This window comes from Melospiza georgiana, chromosome 11, assembly GCF_028018845.1.
Source record: "Melospiza georgiana isolate bMelGeo1 chromosome 11, bMelGeo1.pri, whole genome shotgun sequence".
Classification (NCBI taxonomy): Eukaryota; Metazoa; Chordata; class Aves; order Passeriformes; family Passerellidae; genus Melospiza; species Melospiza georgiana.
In genome coordinates, this window is record NC_080440.1 from 203,522 (window position 1) to 227,037 (window position 23,516).

Here is a 23,516-nt window from a genome sequence, read left to right on the forward strand (position 1 = left end):
AGCAGCCCTGAGGAGGGCAGCCCATTGTCCCGTCACGAGGGCGGCCCTCGGTGCAGCTCTCGCTCGCGGGCAGGACTGCGGGATGACGACAGGAGCCTTCCATGAGGAGCAGAAGGGCAAGCAGGAGCTGATGTATGCCGGCTGGAATCGCCCATATCCTGAGGGCTGGATGGGAGAGGGAGTGAAACGACACTTGGCAGAAAGCGGTGGCTAGAGAAGGTGGTATGTTAATTTTAGGCTTTCTCACCATCCACATCCATTTTAACTGGTAGTTAGATACATTTCCCCCAGGTCTGCTTTGCCCACGACAGTAATTGTTAAGTGATCACTCTGTCTTTATTTTAACCTATGAGCTTTTTCATGTCATTTTCTCCCCATCCTGCTATAAAAGAGGAGGGGAAAATGAGTGACTGGGTTATCCTGTGGCTGCAATCCACAGTAAGCTCACCACTGTGCGGTAGACAGGTATAATTATTTTCTTTGCTGCCAGTCTTGTTATTAACCTTGACTTGTAGAGTAATCTCAGTGTTCTTTGAGGTTTTCCACCTCTGGCATCTTCTATTAATTTCTGTCCAGTCATAGCTATGGCCAAAAAGCAGTTTTTACTAACACTCCTTTATATATCTGTATATATAAATTTAGCAAATTTCAGCATTATCTAATACAATCTTGCTTATTAAACAAGGGCATACACTGTTGTTCTATACTTCGTTGAAATTGTTGCAAAAACCACAGTGAAATTTGTCACAATGTTAATGCAGCTTTCCTCAACCTTAGTTTGTGTGGTGGAGCTGTACAGCAAGCATGATTACTCTCCACCAGAGCTCAGAGTAAAACTGCTGCAAAGCTTTCTCCTGTCAGAAACAAGGAAGATGGAGGAGACAAATCCTCCTGCCTTCTAAACCTTTCCTCAACTTGCCCATTAGGAAACACTGAGGGGGGGAAAGCAGCCATTCATATTTGGCTTTAGCATTTTCCATTTTTCCTTTCATTTGGTCACACTTTGATGTATATTTTAAGAAGTTAAAAGAAATATCTGCTTCTAAAGGTATGCACGTCCATATTTTGAGAATTTGACATTTCTTCATGTATTTAACATTACAGCAATAAACACCCAAGACATTTTTGAAACATTTTCCTTTATTTGTGTATTGCAAACATATCTGCACATCACATGCTTTACTCATTTCTGGTCTGTGAAAGTAAGGCTGTAATTTGTAGGTCTAGTACATTAATCACACCTTTACCCCAAGGAGTCAGTTCTAAGAAAAAAAACTACAAACAACCTTCCAAAGAAAAATTAAAAAAAAAAAAGCATACATACTGAATAGTCAACAGCACCTCTTGTTTTCTTGTTTCTGTGATTGTTGCATTTAACTGCTCTCTCTTCCATATGTTTTCTTTCAGGTGTTATCTTATTCATCTAACTGCTCCTTAAATTAGCTTCTGTAAAAATTATTAGAGTCAAGGGAAACCTACTAGAAGCATTAAGAACATTTTGATATGAGTAGGTTAAGGATAGCTAGTTATGACAGGGAGTGAACATCCGATAGCCTGTAAGAAGACAAGCATTGACAGGTGGTAAACTCTTAAACCACCTCAGCTACACCCAAACTTGTGTCATGTCTATTTGTGTTTGAAGGCACAACATACCTCACTCACAGCCAACTTTGCCATAAGAGCCCTAATCAATGACATTGACTTTACAAAATTAAATAAAAACTCAACAGTCTGGCGGCGGCGTTTGTGAGAGCTTGCTCAATTGTGAGGCCACCTTTGACTGCATCCTCAGCGAGGACCAAGATTCACCTGGAACATCAATACCATCAGCGCACTGGACAGCAACCGCCAACCCGCGACCTCGGGCTTCCGGCTGCTGAAGAGCCTCCCGAGCGAGAGGGACAAAGGCGGTGAACGTACCTTCCCCTGGCTGCCCCGGAGGCCAGGCTCCCGGCGGCACTTCCGCGGCGCGGCCGGAGCGGTGCAGGGCTCGGCAGGCTCGGGAGGCCCAGGTAGCCCGGTAGCCCCTCCCCGCCGCCGGCCCCGCCCCGCGGGGGATGGAGGGGCCGCGGCCGGGCTGGCGCTGGAAGAGGAAGCGGGGACGCGCTACCGGGCGGCGGCGGTGGGGTCACGAACTCTGACCTGTCACAGGGCACGGCACACACAACAAAACACGCCCGACCCCAACACAGTCCCGGCCCCCTCCCCTCCGCGGGCCCCACAGCCCCTTGCAGCCCCCGCGGGGGGAGGGAGGGCCGCTGCTGGGCACCGGCCTGCCCGGGCCCGGTCGGGTCACCGCCACTGCACCTTTGGCGCCCATTCCTGAGGTAAAAAACATTTTTTAAAATTGAAGCGGCCTGCTGGGTTTGTCTCGTGGGGGGCCAGGACGAGGGAGGGGGCGCGGGGAGGCGGCAGAGGGCCCTACTCTGGACACCCCCGCGAGGGGAGGGGTGGGTTGACGATGGGTTTAGGGGAGGGGGATTGCACGGCTCCGGTATTTGTCTGGTAAGCGAGCACCGGCCGTGGTCTGGCCTGGTCTACAGCTCCTGGAGAGAGAGGAAACAATCATTGTGGCGTGCTGGGTCGATCGGCGGGGCAATCCCGTGCCGGAGCCGCTGGTTGCAGCGTGGGCCGGCTGAGGTCGGAGCTGGTCTGATCGCGGTGAGCAGAGTCTGCTGTCCAAGGGGTGTAGGGCGATGGTCGCGGCGATGATGAGCGCGGGACACCCAGAGAGACAGAAGATGGAGTCTGAGCAGGCGGAGGCGGCGGCTTGAACCCGACCCTTTTACCTTTGCCACCGGGAGGGCGGAGGGGAGGGGGCGGCGGGTACTTTGCATACGGGGCTGAAACCGCCGCCATCTTACCGGCCGCTTCCTCATTGCCATGCCTGGGCCTCCTCTAGGCGGACACAAGGCTGTACCGGAGGGGAGGGGAAGGGGCCTAATGGCGGCGGCAGCAGCCCCGCCTGGGCTCTGGCTGGCGGCCAGCGCCGCCATCTTGTGCTCAGTGAATCCCCGGGGGGCTTTCCCTCTCCTCGAGGGGCGGTACCGCCACTATTACAAGCGGGTGGCTCGGCCAATGGGCGATCTGCGGTGGAGCGCTGCGTCTGTCGTGAGGTCATTGGTCGGGCCTGGGGGCGGGCCGGGGGCGTGTCTCGGCGGCACGCGGCGGGGAGCTACCGAAGGCCCTTCAGCAGCGGACGGGGCGCGGCGCAACCAATGGGCATGGGCGGCGCGCGCGGCGTAGCCAATGGCGATGCGGCAGGCCCGGCGCGCTGCCGGCGCCGCTCGCGGTGTTCCGCTCGGTCGGTGGGTCGGGTCCTGCCGCCGGGACAATGTGCCGGAGACTGCCGACAGGGCTGGGCCCTGTCCGGGCTCCCCGCCCGTCCCGCCGATGCAGCCTGCTGCAGGCCGCTCGGTGTAGCCGAGTCGAGCTCACAGCGTAAAGAACGTCGTTTCATTAAGACACAGGAAAAATTTCACTAAGTTTGAATTCGGCCGTTTGCCATGTTTTGTCAGTAGGGCCATACCCTTAGAACCTCTCAAGCTGAATTTATGGCTTGCTTCTGAGGTTTCACTGCAGCTTAGGGAAAGATTACTGATTCTACACTGTGTTTTGGACAGCATATACTGAGCTGGCTGCCACCCTGTTATGCTGAAAATAATTTCCTGGTGCCTCTTCTAGGTTTTAAATTTCACCTCTTGTGTTGATTTGGGAGGTTTTGTTGTGGTTGCCTTACAAACTGTTGCTCGGGGCTTTTGCTAGGAAGCTGATTTTGCCTTCTGAAAGTTGACACCATTAAAAAGCTTGGCATGGCTGTGTATGGTCTCTGTGCTTCAGCTGGATTCGATCAGATAGCCTCAGCTTAAGGTTCTTTTGTGAAGGTCGGAAGTACAAAAAGCCTTGGTGATAGCACCAACAACAGCAAATCTGTCAGACTCATTCTATAGCAAACACTTGTGGTTTGTGTCTCAGAAAGCTACTATTATGAACAAAGTATCTCTATCTGAAGGGCTTCTGTCATCATAAAGCGCTGAGAAAATAGCACATTATTAAGCATATGATTATGCTTCTTGTGCTTCTTGCTGAACATAAAAAAAATAAGAGGAAACACTGAATAGGAACCATTGAACAACTGAGAAACCATCCATAAGCTGAGTATGGTGGAAATGGTTTATAGTCTTAATCAAGTCAACACTTCAATAAAATAATGATGAGCTGTAGGAGAACCTAGCATAAATACAATTTCCATGGGGATGTCTCCAGTTTGATTATCCATTGTTACAAATAATCTATACTTGACATATACAAAATTACTTTCACATTTGTCACAATATAAGTGGATCCATTTAATGAATTCTGACATATTTAACAATGTTAGCTTTGTAGCAGTTACATTTGAATGGATGCTAGAGAGACATGCATACGTTTTTCTGCTACCTGTGTTGCTATTGTGTGCTGTATTTTTAAATTTTATATTAAACGACTGCTTTGCAATTTTAAACAGAGGTTTCCAATGAAACATCAAATAAGCCAGCATCCAGAAATGCCTTTTTATTACCTACGCCTGAATCAGAATCTGAAGTCTAGCCCTATAATTAGCAAGTCACAATTAAAAACTGAATGTATTAATTGGAAATCTTAATTACATTTACCTTGGAAGAAATACATCCATAATAATGATAATTAAAAATATATTGAAAGTGGTTTTTTATTGTTTCTTTGTCTTTGATTTCTTTGTATTTTTTTTCTAAACCCTAAAGTTGAAGGTGGAGTTACTTGGAATAGGATGAAATGACTCTGCAGTATCACATTATAATAAAGAAATAGCCTAAATAATGGAAGATACATTTTAGATGAAACTGTTTATTTCCCTTATTGCGTAAGATTACTCTTAAGAATATGGATGAACATGGTGGTTTGATGGAATGACTCAATTAAATGCCAAGCAGCATTCTTAGCTTGCTCCTCCCTGGTTCAGCATGTGGGGTAGAAGCAGTTTAACGGCAAGGTTTCTCCTGCCTGAGCTGAGGAAAGTGCCTTTGAGATCTATGAATTCTGCAAGCTGCATTAGAACTTGACTTTGAAATTAGTCCTTTCTCATTTATGAAATTAACATCTCTTCTTTACAGCTTAAATAATGGACTGGAAAGAGTATATTAGAGGCTTAATTAAGTAAAAGAATAACTGTACTTCAGCAGTTTGAATAGTATGCATGTCCCATATATGTTTATGTGTATGTATGTATGCGCGCGCACACACATCAATGGCACCTTCTCTTATTTGCTAGATATTTCAAGCAGAGTTGTAAATTTTCAAAAAGTCATAGCAGAGCGAGCTTTAATACTAAGAAAAAACCCAAACTTTTGTGCCTGATGGAGGTTGCTGGCATCTTTCCAAACAGGTTCTCTAATGGTCTTGTTTCACCATGGCAACCAATATGGAGGTGCTGGCTCAGCAGGTAGTGGAGACTCAGCAGGTGGCTGAGGTGAGTGACAGATGATATCACAACAGTTGGTATATGAGATTTTGAAATTAAAAACTTATTAGGGAGTCCCTGCTGTTTACAATTAAGCATAAACAGAACGGAAGATCTTTAAAGAAAAGTGCTGCTTTACATTTGGGGACAAGCATGAAAACAGTCCAACTGGAACATGTTTTGTTCACCCTACTTTGTTCTGGTGGCCCCCATATTAAGACTGTAAGTAGAAACTTCAACATGAGCTATAGAGAAACTTGTCTGTATTATGAATTGTTTAAAAAATTAATATAACAAAATTTCTTGTCATTTGATCATTAGATTGACCTTTTGGGACATGGAAAGCTTCTGCACCTAATTGGAATTGTAATCTAGATCCACCACAGTGTTTGAAGTTACCTGTTTTACTTATGCGCCATTCTGAATTTACAGCAAAGTGGTTAACTTAAATCAGTTTTTATATTTTGTGCCCACACTTTAAAGAAAAAAAGCACAAAACCTTCTTAAAGTGATATTAAGTGATTAAGTGATGTCTAGATACATATTCACTGAAGCTTGGATGCTCAAGAGCTAAAAAGTTTAAATCAGCTTATAAACACAAACTGCAAGTGTTCATGGCCATAGAAAATAATTTATCTCCCTCACTATGCAAACTTCAGTCAAAAAATAAGCAAGATCTTTTGTCTGATTAAAATTATTTGGTTTAGCATCCTTGAACTTTACTGTGATTTTTCATATAGTTACGTAATTAAGGGATTTAATAAATAATAAAGGGCAAATGGGCTGAGAGATAAGGCCACTTTTCAGACATTAGTGTGGAGTTTTCTTTCACCTAATGATCTAAGATTACACATGTATATTAAAAATATTTTTATTTCAAGAAGTCCTATAAAAGAAGAAAATATAAGTTTAATTCTGGTTTTAGAAGTTGATTTGAGATTCTGTACTTAGAAGTACATTTTTAAAAAAGAAATTTCATTCTTTTTAACAAAATGGCCTAGTGAGTGTCTTGAAATTAACATCTTGGAATAGTTTCAAAAAACTTCTTAAGTTTCACAGTGAAAACCAACAAGAGATTTTTCACTCTAGTTTTCTGTACCCGGTATGAATTTGGCAAGCTGCATTTTTTTAAAAACACTTCCAAATATATTTGAAAGAGAAGCCTGTAATGGAAAACTTTATACTATATTGGTATAACATCTAAAGCACATAAAATATGTGACATCTGTAATTCCTCGTGCAGGAAATGCACCGTGGTAACATAGTGTGATGGTTGTATCTTGCCACTGGAGAGATCGCTCCATCTCAAGAGTGTATGAAGCTCTGTGATTTCTTCGTGGCCGGTGGGTAAATAGAGGGTTCCATCTCTTTATAGTATTCAGCTGCTGCTTAAATGATATGCCTGTCCACTGCGTAACACCATGAAAACTGTTCATGGAAAACCAGTTGTAAGCAGCATTATCTCATTAGGAATTCATTAATACTATGACCATGTTAATATTGAATAATTTCTTTATGAATGGCCGACTGCCTGCTATTTGTCTTCTCAGTTTTTAATACAGGTAAATACATAACTAGTTTTCTTTAAATATGCTAAAATTCTATATTTGTACTCACCATATTTTAGAGAAAATCAAACTTGGCACTGGCTTTAAAAAATTAGAGACTTTTGGAATATGGTATTTTTTGTCAATGAAAATTAAATGGAAGAAGAGGGTTATTGACAATGCACTGAATTTTAGGTTATGAACTGTGAGAGACAAGTTGCAACTGGAATAACCTAATGCAAATATTAGTAGCTTTACCTATATCCCCATCACTTTTTCAACATAACTGCCACATATGCAGTGGCATGGGTTTATTGAAAGCTGTGATGCCAAGCACCAAACCAGACTGTCATGCAAGTAGACTACATTGTTTCTGTTTCTTGAGCAATAGTTATCAGTTTTTTCATAAAATGGAATGTTTCACAGAAGTTGCTGAGTGTGCTCCAGTGTTGCATGTATTTTTGTACTTATTCTATTTTTAGGACTTTTAAAAATTGTTCTTGTAATGGTTTCAAATGATTTCACTGCTTTTGCTTCCTTGTGCTTTATATAGTGTCGCTTGTTTAATTTTTTTTCCAATTGTGCATTTCTGAACAGACTGGATGAGAGTTCCATTTTTAGTGTTTGAAGTTGCCATTACTTACAGTTCATGAAACTGAAGAACAGAGAGCAGCTAGGGGATTTGGAGGGAATTTCAGCAGTTTCTCCTCATCCTGTGGAGCTTTTGAAAAGCAGGAAAAATACTTAAGCCTTAATGCAAAAATAAGTAATGCTGCTTTGCTGCTTTTCTGAAGTATTTATTTAGTACTGTCACTGTACAATATGCAAGTGGCCTAGGTGCAGTCCCAGCACCGACTTAGATCTGACTTGAATACTGTTTAAGGAAAACGTGTTTGTTTTTAAAGTGGAGGTGCATTTCCTGTGTAGTACCTATTATTTTAATGCAAAATTAAAAAAAAAATGTAACAGAGCTGTTTTGGGTGGGGTGTGGAGGAAGGGGAGGGAATGTGTGGTGGTGGAAATAAGGGCTATTTCATCTTTCCAACAGCAGCTCTGGTGTAACCAGGAATAATTTTTAGTAGTTGCTATAACCTGGCCAGCTCTCTGGCTGCCACAAACTATTCCCGGTGCATCCTTTTCCTTGTCAGAGGCTCCAGGGAGAGAGTTACATGAGGTGACTGTTGAGCCCTGTGCTTCCTGGATCTTGTTTATGACAGTTACATTGCTGGAGAATTTTCAGTTGTTTTCAGTTCCGTCAGTGTCCTGAAAGGAAACTATCAAAGTCTGAAGCCTTTTGGAAAGCATGTTTTCCCATGAAACTCCAAAAATACTGTATATCCTTGTCACATAAAATATTTTCTTGACCCTCTTCAGATATCTCTGACATGTTACATCATAAGTAGTTCTGCAGTTCAGATTTTCGTCCACATGAAGATATGCTTGAAAAGGAGAGTGGAAACACCGTTGTTCTGATGGAACAAGTTTTTACTTTGTTTTAAGAATTAAGAAGTATGACATAAGACCCTTTATATTTAATATTTTATTGCTGTCATTGGCCACTTCCTCATTTCTGATGATTTTTCAAAGTGGAGTTTTGATGCAAAGTCCTCTTAAACAATTTTTGGTTCAAATACAGCTTTTCTCAAGTTTCAATACATCTTTTCTCAAGTTTCTGTTAAGGGTACCATGAGCCTGAGAGGTATTCACAGAAAGTGCAAATGGGAATAAGGAGATTGTATCTGGTTTAGGCAGTTGGGCAGCATTTGAACTGAAGACTGTTGCCAGATGTGGCATAGCTGCTGGTGTAATAGAAGTGTGGGGTGTTCCATAAGAGCTGGTCTGAGATTTTCTTTAGCATGCAGATGTGGCAATTGCAGTTTCTTCCATGATTGTTGCCTTTTTATGTGCTATACAAGATCTTGCACTGGCATCCTATTAGGGCAGTTAAACTCGAGTTCTAGTGGTGAATTTGACTTTTATCTGCCATCCTACAAAGGGCCACTTGGGAGTGGTCAGGAGAGCTAATTCCAAGGAGAATAATTGAAACGGTTTTTAGATGTATCTTACAACTGTCAAAGAAATATATTTGGATATACATTTTTGGTAAAAGCCTATTATTAATTTAATAGCTAAAGCTACTCATTAGGAAAAATATCTATGGAAAAATAAGTCTTTCTGATTTGATTTGATTTGCAGGTGTAAAACTTGGTACCATATTTTTCATTTAAATTCTTTAGTTATTTTATGGGTGCAGTTAAAAATATTTGGTCTGTGATTGCTAAATTATGCTTTAATTAATATAGGAAAGAGAATAGAAATTATTCAGCCTGAAATTGGTTTACAGATAATGTATTCAAGCAATACAATTACTTTGGCTTTTACTGGAGTGCGTGTAGAAAATGTTTTTCTGCTTAAGTTAGAAAAGATTAGAGGCTTTAAAAATTTCTATCTATGTGGCCAATGGATTATTCCTTCAATTTATTTCTCAAATGCTGTTTTTATAATCATTGTCGAAAGGGGGAAATAAGCTACAGAAAGTACAGAAAATTTGGTTAGTCAGGACAAATATTTATTATATATGTACATATGCTCGTACAAACACACATAGATGCATATGTACATGATGGGTAAATCAGTCAATTACTATATAAACACGACTATATGCCTATGAAGAAACCTTATTTATTTCTAATGACATAAAATAATGAAATGCTTGGAGAAACTTAACTTCAAACTACTAATTTTATATATATACATATATTTTATATATATACACCCATCTACTGGAAGTTTAATATGATTTCAACTAAAATTTAGAAACTGAAAAAAGTAGAAAAAATAAGGTAAATATAAAATTATATATATTTATGTTTAAAAAGAGAAAAGATATTAGGAATTTAAACAGAAGAAACCAAATTTGATTTTGCCAGCCTTCAAAATGCACCTAATTGCCAAATACTTGTTTTTAGTTTAATGATGAAAAAGGTAGATGCATATGTGTTTAAGTGTGTCTTTGTATTTCTTGAGCTTTGTACAGATTTTCTGTGTCACTTAAGGCAAATCATTATTAATTTCTATAAACTTCAGCATATGAAATTATTGCTAGTGGTACTTACTGGTTTGAGAGCGATAGCAGTTATATTCTAGATACAAATAATACTTTCTTCTACACTAGATCACAGTTAGTTGACCTAACATTTACGGTGTACCCCTGCTGTAAATACACTCCCATAGGTAATTATGTATGGATACTATTTTTAGAGAGATGTACAATAGATGATTGTGTTTTCTGTCAAGTAAAGTGTTTAATTTCAATAGTGAGCATATTTCTGTGCTGTGGAATCCTTGAAATTAGAAGAAAATACTAATACTACTTAGACAACTAAATTATTCATTTGCTGCAGAAACTTTTCTAGTGGAAGTCCACTGGATTTTGTTGTTTATTGTTGTACAACTTGTCAAGTAGATGGTCACTTTCTCAAAATTTCATGTACCATAACTTTAACAAATTTAACTTTTGAAAATCTTTAAAATATTTTTTGTTTTCATCAATTTGTCAGCTTTCACTGCCGCCTCATGAAAATGTTTTGTTGTGGAATGAATTTTTAGAGCTAAAGATGCTTTATGGGAAATCTGACGGATTTTCCTTTCAATTTTGCTAATTTTAAATTATTTTTCCAAGTGAGATCACATGGGACTCACAAGACCTGGGGATCAGGCCCAGCTAGCGTGGGTTTAGGAAAGGCAGGTCCTCCCTGACCAACCTGATCTTGTTTTATGATGAGGTGACCCACCTCATGGATGAAGTAAAGGGTGTGATTGTGCCTACCTGTACTTCAGCAAAGCCTCTGATACTGTCTCACAACACTGTCCAAGGGAGGCTGTGGCCCAGGACTTAGGTGCATCTTCATGGGGTTAAGAACTGGCTGGGTGACTGGGGCCTGAGAGTGGTGGGGAGTGGTGCCACATCCATTCTTCAGTCACTAGTGGGGTTCCTTAGGGCTGTTTTGGGCCCAGTTCTCTATAATATTTTTATGGATGACCTGGATGAGGGGACTGAGGCCAAGGCCAACAGTGTGAGGTTCAACAAGGCCATAGGTCCTGCTGTTGGGTCACCACAACGCCACACAGCACTCCAGGCTTTGGGCAGTGTGGCTGGAAAGCCACTCAACAGGAAAGTACCTGCAGGTGCTGGTTGACAGTGGCTGAATGTGAGGTGAGTGTGCCCAGGTCACACAAGAAGACCAATGGCATCCTGCCTAGGATCAAGAGCAGCATGGCCTGCAGGACCAGGGTAGTCTAGGCTGTTGCTCAGTACTGGCCACTGGTGATGCCACATCTCAAATCCTGGGGTCAGTTCTGGGCCCTGCTGTGCAAGAAAGACATTGAGGGGCTGAAGTGTGTCCAGAAAAGAGGAAAGGAGCTGGAAAAGAGTCTGGAGAGTCAGTCACTGAGGGGTGGCTGAGGTAGCTGGGTTTGTTAGGCCTGGAGAAAAGAAGGCTCAGGGGGGACCTTTTCAATCTCGACAACTCCCTGACAGGAGGGTGGAGTCAGGTGGGGGACAAAAAGAAATCGCTTCAAGTTGTGCCACATGGGGTTCAGGTTAAACATACATTGCAAACCCAGAAAACAACGTGGCTGTTCAATTCCAAAATGTTTAAAGAATTTCCATGCAGGTGCCTTATATCTGTCTTGTCTATCTTTCTCCTTGAACAATACAGAAGAATAGACTATTCTTTTTCTCTAGGCTGCCTGCAGTACATTGTGGTGTAAGGTCTGAAGATGGATCAATGAAAGGCTAAGAATTCTACAGCTGAACAATTGTGAAACAGTTTTAAAAGACCTTCTTGCTCTAATTTAGATCTTTTAAAGGGCACACAGCCTTGTTAATAATTCGGCATGGAAGACAAGATCATCAATTAAATGTGTCCTCTAAGAGTCTGGATTTTTGAGAGTCTTTTTTTCTCACATCTTGTTTTCTGCAGCTGAAAACTTTGGATCATCAAGTAATTAGAAGACACCTCTTATTTCTACATCTTTCCTGTCTGTTTTCCTCATTTAGTGTGCAATTTTTGTGACCTGTATTAAAGATTGTATGTTTAATTTAGATTACACTTTTATAGTATGTGGAACTACTTATGGTATAGGCAATAGGGGAGTAGATGGTATGATTTCATTAAGTCTTGTGTATTTTAATACCTCTACTTTCCCAAAGGGACTGTAGTTCATGTTCCTTGCTATCCAAACTGGTTTTTCTTTATGTCATAAATTAACTTTTCTGTATATTAAACAAAGATTTTTCAAAGCAAGCTAAAACTGAAACTGTCCTGTTGTCCAGCTGTAAAATTTTTGATATAACTCCAAGATTGTTTAGAAGAGGATTTGATAAAAACAACTTGTGACCATCCTAGTATTGGACATGTTAATGCAGATACCAGGTTGATAGAATGGTTTGGGTTGGATGAGTCGCCTTCCACTATCCCAGATTTCTCCAAGCCCTGTCCAGTATAGCCTTGGACACTTCCAGGGATCCAGGGGCAGCCACTCTAGGCACCCTGTACCAGGGCCTCACCACCCTCCCAGGGAAGAAGTTCTTCCCATTATCCAATCTAAATGTTGTCATCTATGTTTAATTCAACATTTAAAATTTTTGCTCTGAAAATGGCTTTGCAAGGGATGTTATTCGCACTAAGTATTCAGAACTAAATTTGCATTATAGTTTGGTGTCTATAAAGGTATGGAATAGGATAAAAAACAATAGTATTCAGAAGCAGTGTGAAAGTTAATCTCTGTCATTCAAAAGTACTTTGAAATTATTAAAAGGGGAACTACGTAACATTTTACTTACAGAAGAAAAAAAATGAGACAAGTGTATAATCGAAAGTTAAAAAAAGTATTTCTGCATTTCAGCAAGCTAAAGAATCATACAGTACTTACCTAGTGATTCATTTGAGCAGCATGTGGTGGTTTGGTTTTGTCAGGTTCACTCCATTTCCAGAAAAAGAAAAATATTCTGATAATTCATTGAAAGCCAATCCAAGTTGGTTAAATGACTGTAACCTTTCCAGTAAATTTAGATTCTAAACTATAGGGCTATCTGATCTTTTATAAATATAGGTATTTTAAAAAGTGTTCAATACCTTAACACTGAATTAAATTTCTGTATGTTATTTACAGGTGCCGACTCTTCAGACTTCGTTATCTGAATCTCCAGTGATGACCAGCCCTTCTCAGCGTATCCAGATAATTTCCACAGACGCCTCTGTAGCTTCACCACAACGCATTCAGGTAAAAATCCAATAATTAACCAACTATCATAAATTTTCTTTTTTTCTTCTCCTCCTACTTAGCTTTATACAAAAGCATGCTAAAGACTATGGAATACTTCCTTTAAGTCTTGTGAGATTAGGTAATTTTTAGTGAAAATTAAAATTCTTTTTCCCTCAGTATTGGTGCTGACTAGATGGCTGTATATAATAGTTAGCCAGTGAGGAGTATTAACACAGGTTAAACCTTGCCTGCACAAGCAAATTTCCAGAGCCCTGGCCACACCAAAGGGTGAGATATTGTCAACAGATATCTGAGATTGTCTCCAAGTGGATTCCTCTTCCACAGCCAGTAGGAGATTGATCTATTTAGCATGAAGTTGGCCTTTGGGAATGCTGCACGGTGGAACTTTGTTACTGGGAGATAATAAAAAGATGTCATTAATGTATCAGAATGTATTCAATGACAAATTACATAGGACTTAGTAAATTTTAATGAAATTCTAGTGCATATTGATATGGTTACTCTACCAGGCAAAACAGAGATCATGCTACCAGACAAGTGTATCAGAAATAGAAACCTTCCATCATAACAGAATCTTGAAAATTGGCATGTGAAACAATAAAGCTGCCTGATTCCATCTTTTGATGATAACTTTAGGGAGTAACATCTGACGTAAAATATATTGGTAAATGTTAACTGGGGAACATCTCCCTAGTGATATTTATAAAGAAAACTTTGAGAGAGCTTCTTTGTAATTTTCCACTGATATAATTCTGAGATGTAATGAAAGGTTTTAAAACAAAATTTACTGTGGTCATTAATTTCTTCAATGTTTTACAGATTGTGACAGATCAGCAAACAGGTCAGAAAATTCAAATAGTGACAGCAGTGGATTCAGCTGTGTCTCCAAAGCAACAGTTCATTTTAGCTAGCCCAGATGGAACTGGTGCAGGAAAGGTGATCCTGGCAGCACCTGAGACATCTAATGCCAAGCAGCTTATCTTTACCACCACAGACAACATTGTGCCAGGCAGAATTCAGGTAAATACAGTAATTTAGATGAACCATGTAATATTTTTGCGGGGGGGAGGTTGTTGTTTTTTTGTTTGTTTCTTTTGTTTCTAAATTAAGTCTAAATTGCAGTAGTTTTCTCATGACATGGATCAGACATACTGATTTTAGGCTTCATTGTTCAGTCACAAATCCTTCAGTCTTCACCTACCTCATGTATTCCATTGCACTTATCATCCCTCATCATGTGTTCTCATTCAGGTTCCAAAGACATATGGGAATCCTTAAGATAGTGCTTGTGAGAAGTGCCAGGATTTCTTAGTCTAAGATTCACTCATATACAGAGATACAACTCACCTGAGCAAATTTACATGAGTTCGTACTTTACATTCAGTATCAAGACATTACAATAAAGCTCTTATGTTTTTTTGTCGGTCTTGAGCATAATCTACATGAACAGAAGCTTTGGCAAGCCAATGATGTAACAATAATCTATCTCTCATGAAATTTCAGATTTCTTCCTAGCAGTCTTAAAAAAAAGAATAAAACAAATGAGAATGTGCCTGGTCTCTCTTGTTACTCTTACAATAGAGAATATTTTACAGGAAGAAGAGTAACTTTTACATAAATATTTTTAAAATGTTATTAAAAGTCTTCTAAAATTCATTTTCCATGATAAACAGGATATCTGACATTACAGAGGGGTTGGGTTTTTAAATTTTTCTTGGTTAAATTGAATGTTCAGAACAGAAGTTTTGGAATCCAAGGCCTTTGGAAGCTAAACTGTTTCTGTTATAGATCTGAGCTCCAGGCTATCCTCTCTGAACCACACATCCCTAATAGCTAGAGAAGAGATAGATGGGAACAGCATCTGAAAGCCAACTGTCTTTGGCTAAAGTATAGCAGCCACTTGAGAGTATTTGCAACAAGAGAAAAATACTGTTGATTGCACAAGTGAAGAAACATTTGTAATAAACAAAGCTAGCAGTTTTATTTGTAATTTGTTTTGATATGACTGATTCAAAAGTCTCTCTGTTGTCAGTAAGAACTCTCATTAAATTGCATTTTATACTACTTAATTTCATTCCAAATGCCGTACTTATTCATAAATTCAGTCCCCTCTTCTTAGCTGATACATCAATCTTGTTCTATAGGCAAGACTCCTTCCCTTTATATCTGGCTAATTACATCTTTTTGTTCTGGAATTTTGCTTTAGATAGTGACTGACTCTGCTTCAGTGGAACGTCTGCTAGGAAAAACTGATATTCAGCGGCCCCAGGTAGTAGAATATTGTGTAGTCTGTGGTGATAAAGCATCAGGTAAGGAAGCCTTCAAAGTGATATTGAAGAAACTTTCTTGAAAGGATGACTGGGATGAAGAGATGATTTTTCACGTGCTTAAACTGATTTAAGTTATGCTCATGGCAAAAGTAACTGAGTTTTTAAATGGAAAAATATACTCTGTATCTATACACAAAAAATAGCTAAACTCTGCCTGGAAGAATATTAGGTTTTCTCCATGAACTGAAGCATACGATAAATTGGCTTAAAGATAAAATAATGATTAAATTGCTCCTGGTAATTGAAAAAGACTGCTTGAAGCATGTAGTCAAGTTCACCACAGTGATGTGCTACCATGAAATAAACATGTCACCTAAAAATGTGTAACTGCTCCAAGAAAATGCTTCTTAGTGCTCTCTAACAAACTTAACACTTCCTGGTAGATTTTTTTCTTCTACTATCACAAAACAAGGCAAGCAGAGATTATGTGAAACCTCAGTGCTTCAGTAACATGCTGTAACAAGGAATCTTAAGATAAAATTTTTTTATTTGTCAAGGGGGTGTTCTGTGCTTTCATCCTAGAGAGAAGACACCCTTCTGTCTCTTTTTCTCACTTTCTTTTTCTTCTTTTAAGTTTTTATGAAATTAAAACAATACCAGAATTAATATGGACAGGAAATTTAAATTAAGATTGCATTTTAAATTTTGGTGTAAAATTACCTGTTTTCTGAAATTACTTGAGCTCTTAGCTGATATAGTCTCTAAACGTATGCTATAGTCTGTAACAGCAGATAGAATTGTATCTGTACTTAAACAGAGTGGGAGCTACACCTTCATCAACCACACCTTCAGAAATAGCCTGAGCCTTCCTCTCTTCTCTCCACTCTCTCACCAAAAACCTGACATTAGGTAGACCAGAAATATCTTGTGAGACTGTAGTAATGCTTTCATGGTCTAAAATGCTGGCATAAATCCAAAACAAATTTAAAGGATGACTTACAGTGTTTTACTTAGTTAAAATTAATATTTCTATGCTAAATTATAAGTAATTTTCAACTGATAATATATATGTTTCCTAGGTCGTCACTATGGTGCTGTCAGTTGTGAGGGATGCAAAGGTTTCTTTAAAAGGAGTGTAAGGAAGAATTTGACCTACAGTTGTCGTAGCAACCAGGACTGTATCATCAATAAACACCATCGGAATCGATGCCAGTTTTGTAGGCTTAAGAAATGTCTAGAGATGGGCATGAAAATGGAATGTGAGTGTTAAGTACTCAGTGTGATATTGTTCCTACCAAATAACAATTATGTGGACTACAGTTTGTTAGTGTGTTCTTTCTGCTTTGGTATATGTTGCTGGAAGGAAACAACGCTTTGGCAGCATCTAGTGCACCTTTCTTTCATCACCATTTTATGTCTGAGGTGCAGTAGTGGTTTGTTCTGAACCACGTCTCCAAGTACTGTTGCCTTTGAGGAGCTCAGTTACAGCTGCACTTACAATGCATGTGCCAAACACAGCGTATGTTTATAACAGAAAATATTTTCACATGGATTGACATGAATCTGAATCTAATATTCTGTTTTGAGAATCTGCTTTCCTTCCAGTTTATTTTTGTGGCTTTTTCAGCCAGTGATAGAAAATAGTCTTTTTTTTCCCCTCTTTTTAAATTTTTATGTTAATTTGATAATTTGTGAGCAGTGTTTTATGAGGCATTGTACAAAATGTTATATGTTTTAAAATATGCTTTCATGTTTGTATGTAGTATTTCATAAATTTCCAGTGCTAGCAGCCAAACACTTGTTTCAATATATTTTTGTTTTCAGTTTATATCACGTGTTCTTCAATTTAGCACTATGTGAAACAATTACAAAGTTGTTTTGTGATATGATATAAGCAGGGTTAGTTCCAGCCACTGAGTTCAAGGGAAGCAAAACTTTAAACTGTAAATAGGAACATAATTGTTGTATTTGCACTCGGAAACTCCAGACCTGTTGTGATGATTCTGCTGCTTTACGCACAATGTGCTGAATATAAGATAAGATGTTTGTGCAAGAAAAACCTGCTGCAGTTCCAGATAGCAAACCTTCCTTATTCCAATATGATTTGGGTATATGTTTATTGACTTCACTGGCTTTGAGTCAGGCCTCTGATTAATTTATATGTATTCACCAAGTCAGTAAATTTGATATGCCAATTCGGAAGCCCCTAAATTTTGCTAATAGTAACAGCAATAGTAAAAATAAAACCAGGAACTAACTCTTGCTGGTTGTGAGGATAACTTTCTGTAATATGTTTAATAATAATATTTTAATATTATAAAGATGTACTTTTCACTTCCTTTAAAAGTTACAAATTGCTTCTTGCTTTTTTTTTCATTAAAAAAACTTCCTACACTTGTTTGGCACTTCAGTGACTGCACTTAGTTTGTTTCAATTCTCAAGTACAAATGTAGATTATGAAAGGGTTAGTTTTGGAACACTCTTCCCTAACTGGGAGGAAATAATGGCTGTGAGTGAAGTGTATTTTATGCAGAAAGTATCCTCTCAAGGAATTTACCTGCATCTCTCAGGTAACGTGCGTCTCTTCACTTTTTCAGGGTTTGCATTGTTTTGTGTCATCCAGAATAGAAATCTGCCTAACATTTAGATATAGCTTGTGCCTGTAAAAAAAATTACAAATTGAAAACACAATCTGTAGAATCTTCCATCTTATCAAATGCCAAAAAAAGAGCGATATTTCATTCCAGATCAGCAAAACTTGAAGCAAAAGATTAATCTCTGACTTTCTCAGTTAAAAGTATATGTAAAAATACACATACTCACAGATATAGTAAAACTGGAGCCTGCGTTTCTTCCCTCTTGGTATTAAATTTCCAGTTTTTAACTGAGCTGGTACACTATCATAACTGCAGGAATTTTACTGACTTTTTGTATTTTTCGTTTGAAATATTTCCTTTCAAATCTGTATGTTTCTATCTCTATGTAGCGGTTCAAAGTGAAAGAAAGCCTTTTGATGTGCAACGTGAAAAACCAACCAACTGTGCAGCTTCTACTGAAAAAATCTATATAAGAAAAGATCTTCGAAGCCCTCTAATAGCAACTCCAACATTTGTGGCAGATAAAGATGGGACACGGTGAGTACCTCAGTTCCACGTATCTTCTTTCACGTCATTTGTGCACATTACTTTGCAGTCACACCTATATTCTTTCTCCCCTCTGCTCTTAGAGGGAACAGAAAAGAACTTTAATGCACACATCATCTGTTTCCATTACCAAGGCCAATGTAGGTTCTGCTTCTCATGAAAGTTTTTATGTCTGCATACAGGTATGTTGTTTTCAGTTCAGAGCTGGCTCTTGTCCAGCCAGGTCAGAGCAATGCAGAGCAACTGAATGATATTCAAGCAGAAAGCATGTAGGCTAATGCTGTGATACATTTGAGTTAGCATTTCTCTGAAATCAGATCTGCAAATGGCAGACTCAGGCTTCGTTCTCCTAAAGACACTAGTTAGGGAGACTCAGTGACTGCTGATTTGCATCCCAAATACTGGTTTCAACAACACCAAAACAGCAGTTTCCTTTTACTGTATGGAAGATACTCCAAAGTGGTTCCTGTACCTTACTGCTGCAGCAATTCCTGCACTCTCAGGTGTCTCCTTAGGCAATGGGTGTGAAAATGCACATCATTACAAACAAAGGCAAGATTTCTTTTTTTTCTTTTCTGAATAGAATAAAAGAAGTCTAGGTGATATGTGACATTTTTAAAACTGTAGTTTATGAATGGTTGAGAACTATGTAAAAAATTGGATATTTTTATTCAGTTTTCATAAGGGAAGAAGTGTGTGTGTTTAATTTTTCATATACATATTCCTTGTTGAACAAATGACACTGCAGTTAGGAAGTTTGGGCAGGTTTCTTGGAGAATTGTTTTTCAGTGTTCTTGTTTGAAAGAGAGACATGAAAGAGAGACTCAGAGAGACATTTGCTTCTTAAAAATTTCCTTGAGCTACAGATCCATTACAGACCTATAAACACTACTATAGTCATTAAGAACCACTCTGTTATTTATGTAGGATGTAGATTTGCATAATGCACGATAGTTTGCTGCCTGTGCTTGTTCACAATGATAGCTGTTAGTGTAGGACCCCTTGTACTGTAATGTCCTGCAGCCTTGCACCTGTGTTGTGTGCATTGCTGTCATGTTACAGACACTTGGAGCATCACATAAGTAAACTTCTTGCTGACTGTAAAGACTTTCCACTGTCTCCCTAAATTAGATACAGGAGAGGGGGAGGATATTTGATCAAAAAACAGCGGAAGTAAAGGCAGCAGAGATTTTATGCAGGCTTTGATTATGTGCTTGTTTCTGACTATATTTGGAATATAAAAAATATTTTTATGACTTTTATTTAGTGCTGGCCAGTGTCTTGCTTGGAATACAGAGTTATGCCTTCCTCCTAAGTCTAATATAAAACTAAAGCTACCAGGTGACTTCTGAGGGCATGAGACGACAACAGCTTTCCTTAAAGCAGACCAAACCAGAACAAAAAGAAAATGAGAAGATATGCATTTGGGAAGTTCTTGTTGTTGTTTTTGTACTGGAAATTATAAGATCTTTCAGTCTTTCTGTCTTTCAAGCTACTTTTTGGGAACTGTTTCAGAAAGACTTAGGTCCTGTTAAATAAACTGTAAGCTTCACTAAATTGTTTATTTAAAAGCTGGTAATTCCTTTTATAATCTCATGAGTTGTTACACATGCTTCTGATTAATGGAAAATACTATTGATCATCAGATGCCTTACGCTTTTGAACAGGTCAGCCGGTCTTCTTGATCCAGGAATGCTCGTGAATATTCAGCAACCTTTGATCAGGGATGATGGTACAGTCCTCCTAGCTGCTGATTCCAAGGTATTACTGTCTCTCTTCAGTTCTGAGATATCTATTAATTTGTTCAGATTACTTTATCTATTAGTCTCAAACAGTTGTTGCACATAGTCTCAAATAGTTGTTGCTTTTGAAAAGATAAGGTTGTGATAAGTGTGAAGAACTGTATGAATGGATATAATAAATTGATCAGTAGGATTGTGGTTTCTTTTGGCAAGCATATTTCTGCAAAAGGTCACCTACAGTTAGTTCTCAATATGATGTCTCATCTGTGACTAGGATTGATAATTATCTTTAAATCCTATTTAAAGATAATTGTGAACCATTGTTCTTCCTGGCATTCAGGAAGAAGGAAAAGGTGCATAGGGGAAAAGGAACAAAAAGATTGAAAATGAGGGGGAAATTATACATATTAACTATAATTTTGATTTACTAAAACAGTGCTTCCTTTTTAGGCTGAAACAAGCCAGGGTGCCTTAGGAACACTAGCAAATGTTGTAACATCTCTTGCTAATCTCAGTGAGTCACTAAATAATGGAGATACTTCTGAAGTTCAACAAGAAGAGCAATCTGCAAGTGAGATTACACGGTATGCCTTCATATTTACACCTTATTTAGTAATTTGTGTTCTATGTGGTGTATCCCTGTACTCATTCATTAAATTAATTTGCCATTGTTGCATGAGACACGGTATAGATTGCCAGACTGCCCCTACTTTGAAACAAAATACCAGCTCTTTAGCAATCAGTTTTGGCTCTTGCCCTCTTGTGAAGAACTGTGTCCTGTGTAACAAGTGTAGTGTTCTAAAGCTAGACCAGATTTGGTTCTCAGAAAAGTTAACAATTACTTGTTTGTGACCTTGAAAGACTCTGAGAATAGCAACATTTCAGTGCCATTTTATTTCACAGATGTATTTTATGTAAGCTTCTCCTGCGCAATGCTTGTGCCCTAAGCCCTGCTCTTTAAGAGTCTGTATTACAGCAGATTTATTTTTGAAATTGTGCTGCCATAAAATCTCCTGGTAATGTAGATTTAGAAAGAGTTTGAAGTCTTTCTTTTCTTAAGGAAAAATATATGAAAAAGGAGCATGGAATATTAAAATTTCCAGCACAGCTTGAGATTTGCAAGGCTGGGATTTTTTTGTTGGGTGTTTTTGGTTGTGTTTTTTGTGTGGGGAAGCAGATTGGTTGAATTTAGCAGTATAGGTTAAATAGACAACATACTTGGACTCAAAACTGTCCACTGTTTCTCAAAAAGAAGATTTTTAGGAGGAGCTTAACTGTCGTGGTTTAAGAATGGTATTCTCCAATTTAATGTTCACACTTAAATTATGCTGCTACTTGCTCCCCCTCTGTCTCCAGTCAGAGGCACAAAAGGCAGAGATCACAGGTTGAAACAGGAACAGTTTACTGGGAACAGCAATGAGACTAGCAAACTAACAGTAACAGCAAAATGAAACAGTAATAGCCACAACATTAATAACAAAAGGTATAAGAAAAATGATTTACACAGAAAAGACCCTGACAGTAAAGAAATACCAGACCAGTCTGCCCACTACACTGACTGGAAAACACCTCTCTGGGGAGAGAGAGAGAAAGCACGAGAGCGAGAAGGACATTAATTAATGTCCATCTGGGCTGACTGGGTTTAAAGGAAGTATAATGGATAGTTCCACACATGAGAAAAACAAGATACTGTACCCAGAGAAGGAAAATGCTCCTTTATTTCTATTAAATAAGACTGCTAAGTCTTTCATTTGAACTCTTCAAGTGAAGTGAATTAATATTTTAAGATACTTGACACTGCAATGTCAGCTTATGTCAACCTCTTACTCCTTCTTTAAAGCAGAAAAAAAAATTATTAAAATACCTCTCCCAAAAAAACATCTTGACAAAAAATGGCAAAGAAGCACAATACCATAACAATGTCCACTGGTATGAAATTGGAACAAAAAATTCTTCTTTACATTTAAGCTCTGTTAATCCAAAGAGAATTTACAGTGATCTCTTTGGGTAATGATCCAGCAACAGCTTGAGTATAAAGAAGACCAGGGACCAGTCTCTCTTGTGTTACTGTCATAAGGCTTTTAAGGCTCTATGTATACTGGGAGATCAGGATGCCTGCCTATATTTCATCTTAAGGGAAAGGAAATTCAGGCATATTGTCTAGAAGAAAACCACACTGTTCTCCATTGTTCCAAAAAGCCGGAGATCAAGGATGGGGACAAGGAGAGGGACTTTGTTCTTCAGAATACATCTGGTCTGTAATCCTCACCGAATCTGTGAGAAGGGGGAATAGTAAATGCTAAGTGCAAGAGGACTGTTGAGATTTATGCCCAGCAGACAACTAAGCCTCACACAGCTGCTCCCTCAGTCCAGTGGGACTGGTGATAGAATCAGAAGGGCAAAAGTGAGAAAACTTGTGGGTTGAGATAAAAACAGTTTAATAGGTGAAGCAAAAGCCACACACACAAGCAATGTAAAGAAATTAATTCACTACCTTCCATGGGCAGTCAGGGATTCAGCCACTTCCAGGACGGCACGGCTGGGGCATGTGCAACAGTTACTTCCAAAGACAAATACTACCACTTCAGATCCCCCCACTTCCTCTTTCTCCTTCCTTCTTTTTACAAGTGTGACATCACAAAGTATGGAATAATCCTTGTATCAGTTGGGGTCAGCTGTCCTGGATGTGTCAGATCCAAACTTCTTATGCACACCCAGCTTCCTCACTGGGGGGAGGACAAGAAGCAGAAAAGGCCTTTACACAGCACAAGCACTGCTATGCATAACAAAAACATCTCTGTATTATTAACATTGTTTTCAATACAAATCCAAAATATAGCCCCATACTAGCTACAGTGAAGAAAATTAAGTCTATCCCAGCCACAACCAGTACAGCACAAGGCCCCTTTACTAGTACAAAACTAGGATAAAACTGTCAGAGCAGGATTTACAGTATGAAATCCTTCCCTTATAGAGGAGATCTTTTACCAGCAGTATGTGGCCACATCTGTTTGTTTTATTAATGCCCAAAGAGTATAGAGGGA

The 23,516-nt window shown here is 39.0% G+C and overlaps 1 protein-coding gene across 7 annotated transcripts in view; it reads left to right on the top strand.

The window, feature by feature from the left end:
* Positions 1–2,143: 2,143 nt before the first annotated feature.
* The window catches only part of NR2C2 (nuclear receptor subfamily 2 group C member 2), a 36,410-nt gene continuing 15,037 nt past the window's right edge, over positions 2,144–23,516 (top strand). For 3 of the 7 annotated variants that reach the window (XM_058031686.1, XM_058031691.1, XM_058031689.1), the window contains exons 1-9: positions 2,589–2,661; positions 5,405–5,488; positions 13,204–13,314; positions 14,137–14,337; positions 15,524–15,626; positions 16,667–16,846; positions 18,574–18,721; positions 20,398–20,491; positions 20,923–21,056. In XM_058031686.1, coding sequence (XP_057887669.1) covers positions 5,429–5,488; positions 13,204–13,314; positions 14,137–14,337; positions 15,524–15,626; positions 16,667–16,846; positions 18,574–18,721; positions 20,398–20,491; positions 20,923–21,056 — 1,031 coding nt within the window. In that variant the 5' untranslated portion in view covers positions 2,589–2,661; positions 5,405–5,428. The other 4 variants (XM_058031687.1, XM_058031688.1, XM_058031692.1 and 1 more) reach the window with 4 other exon arrangements.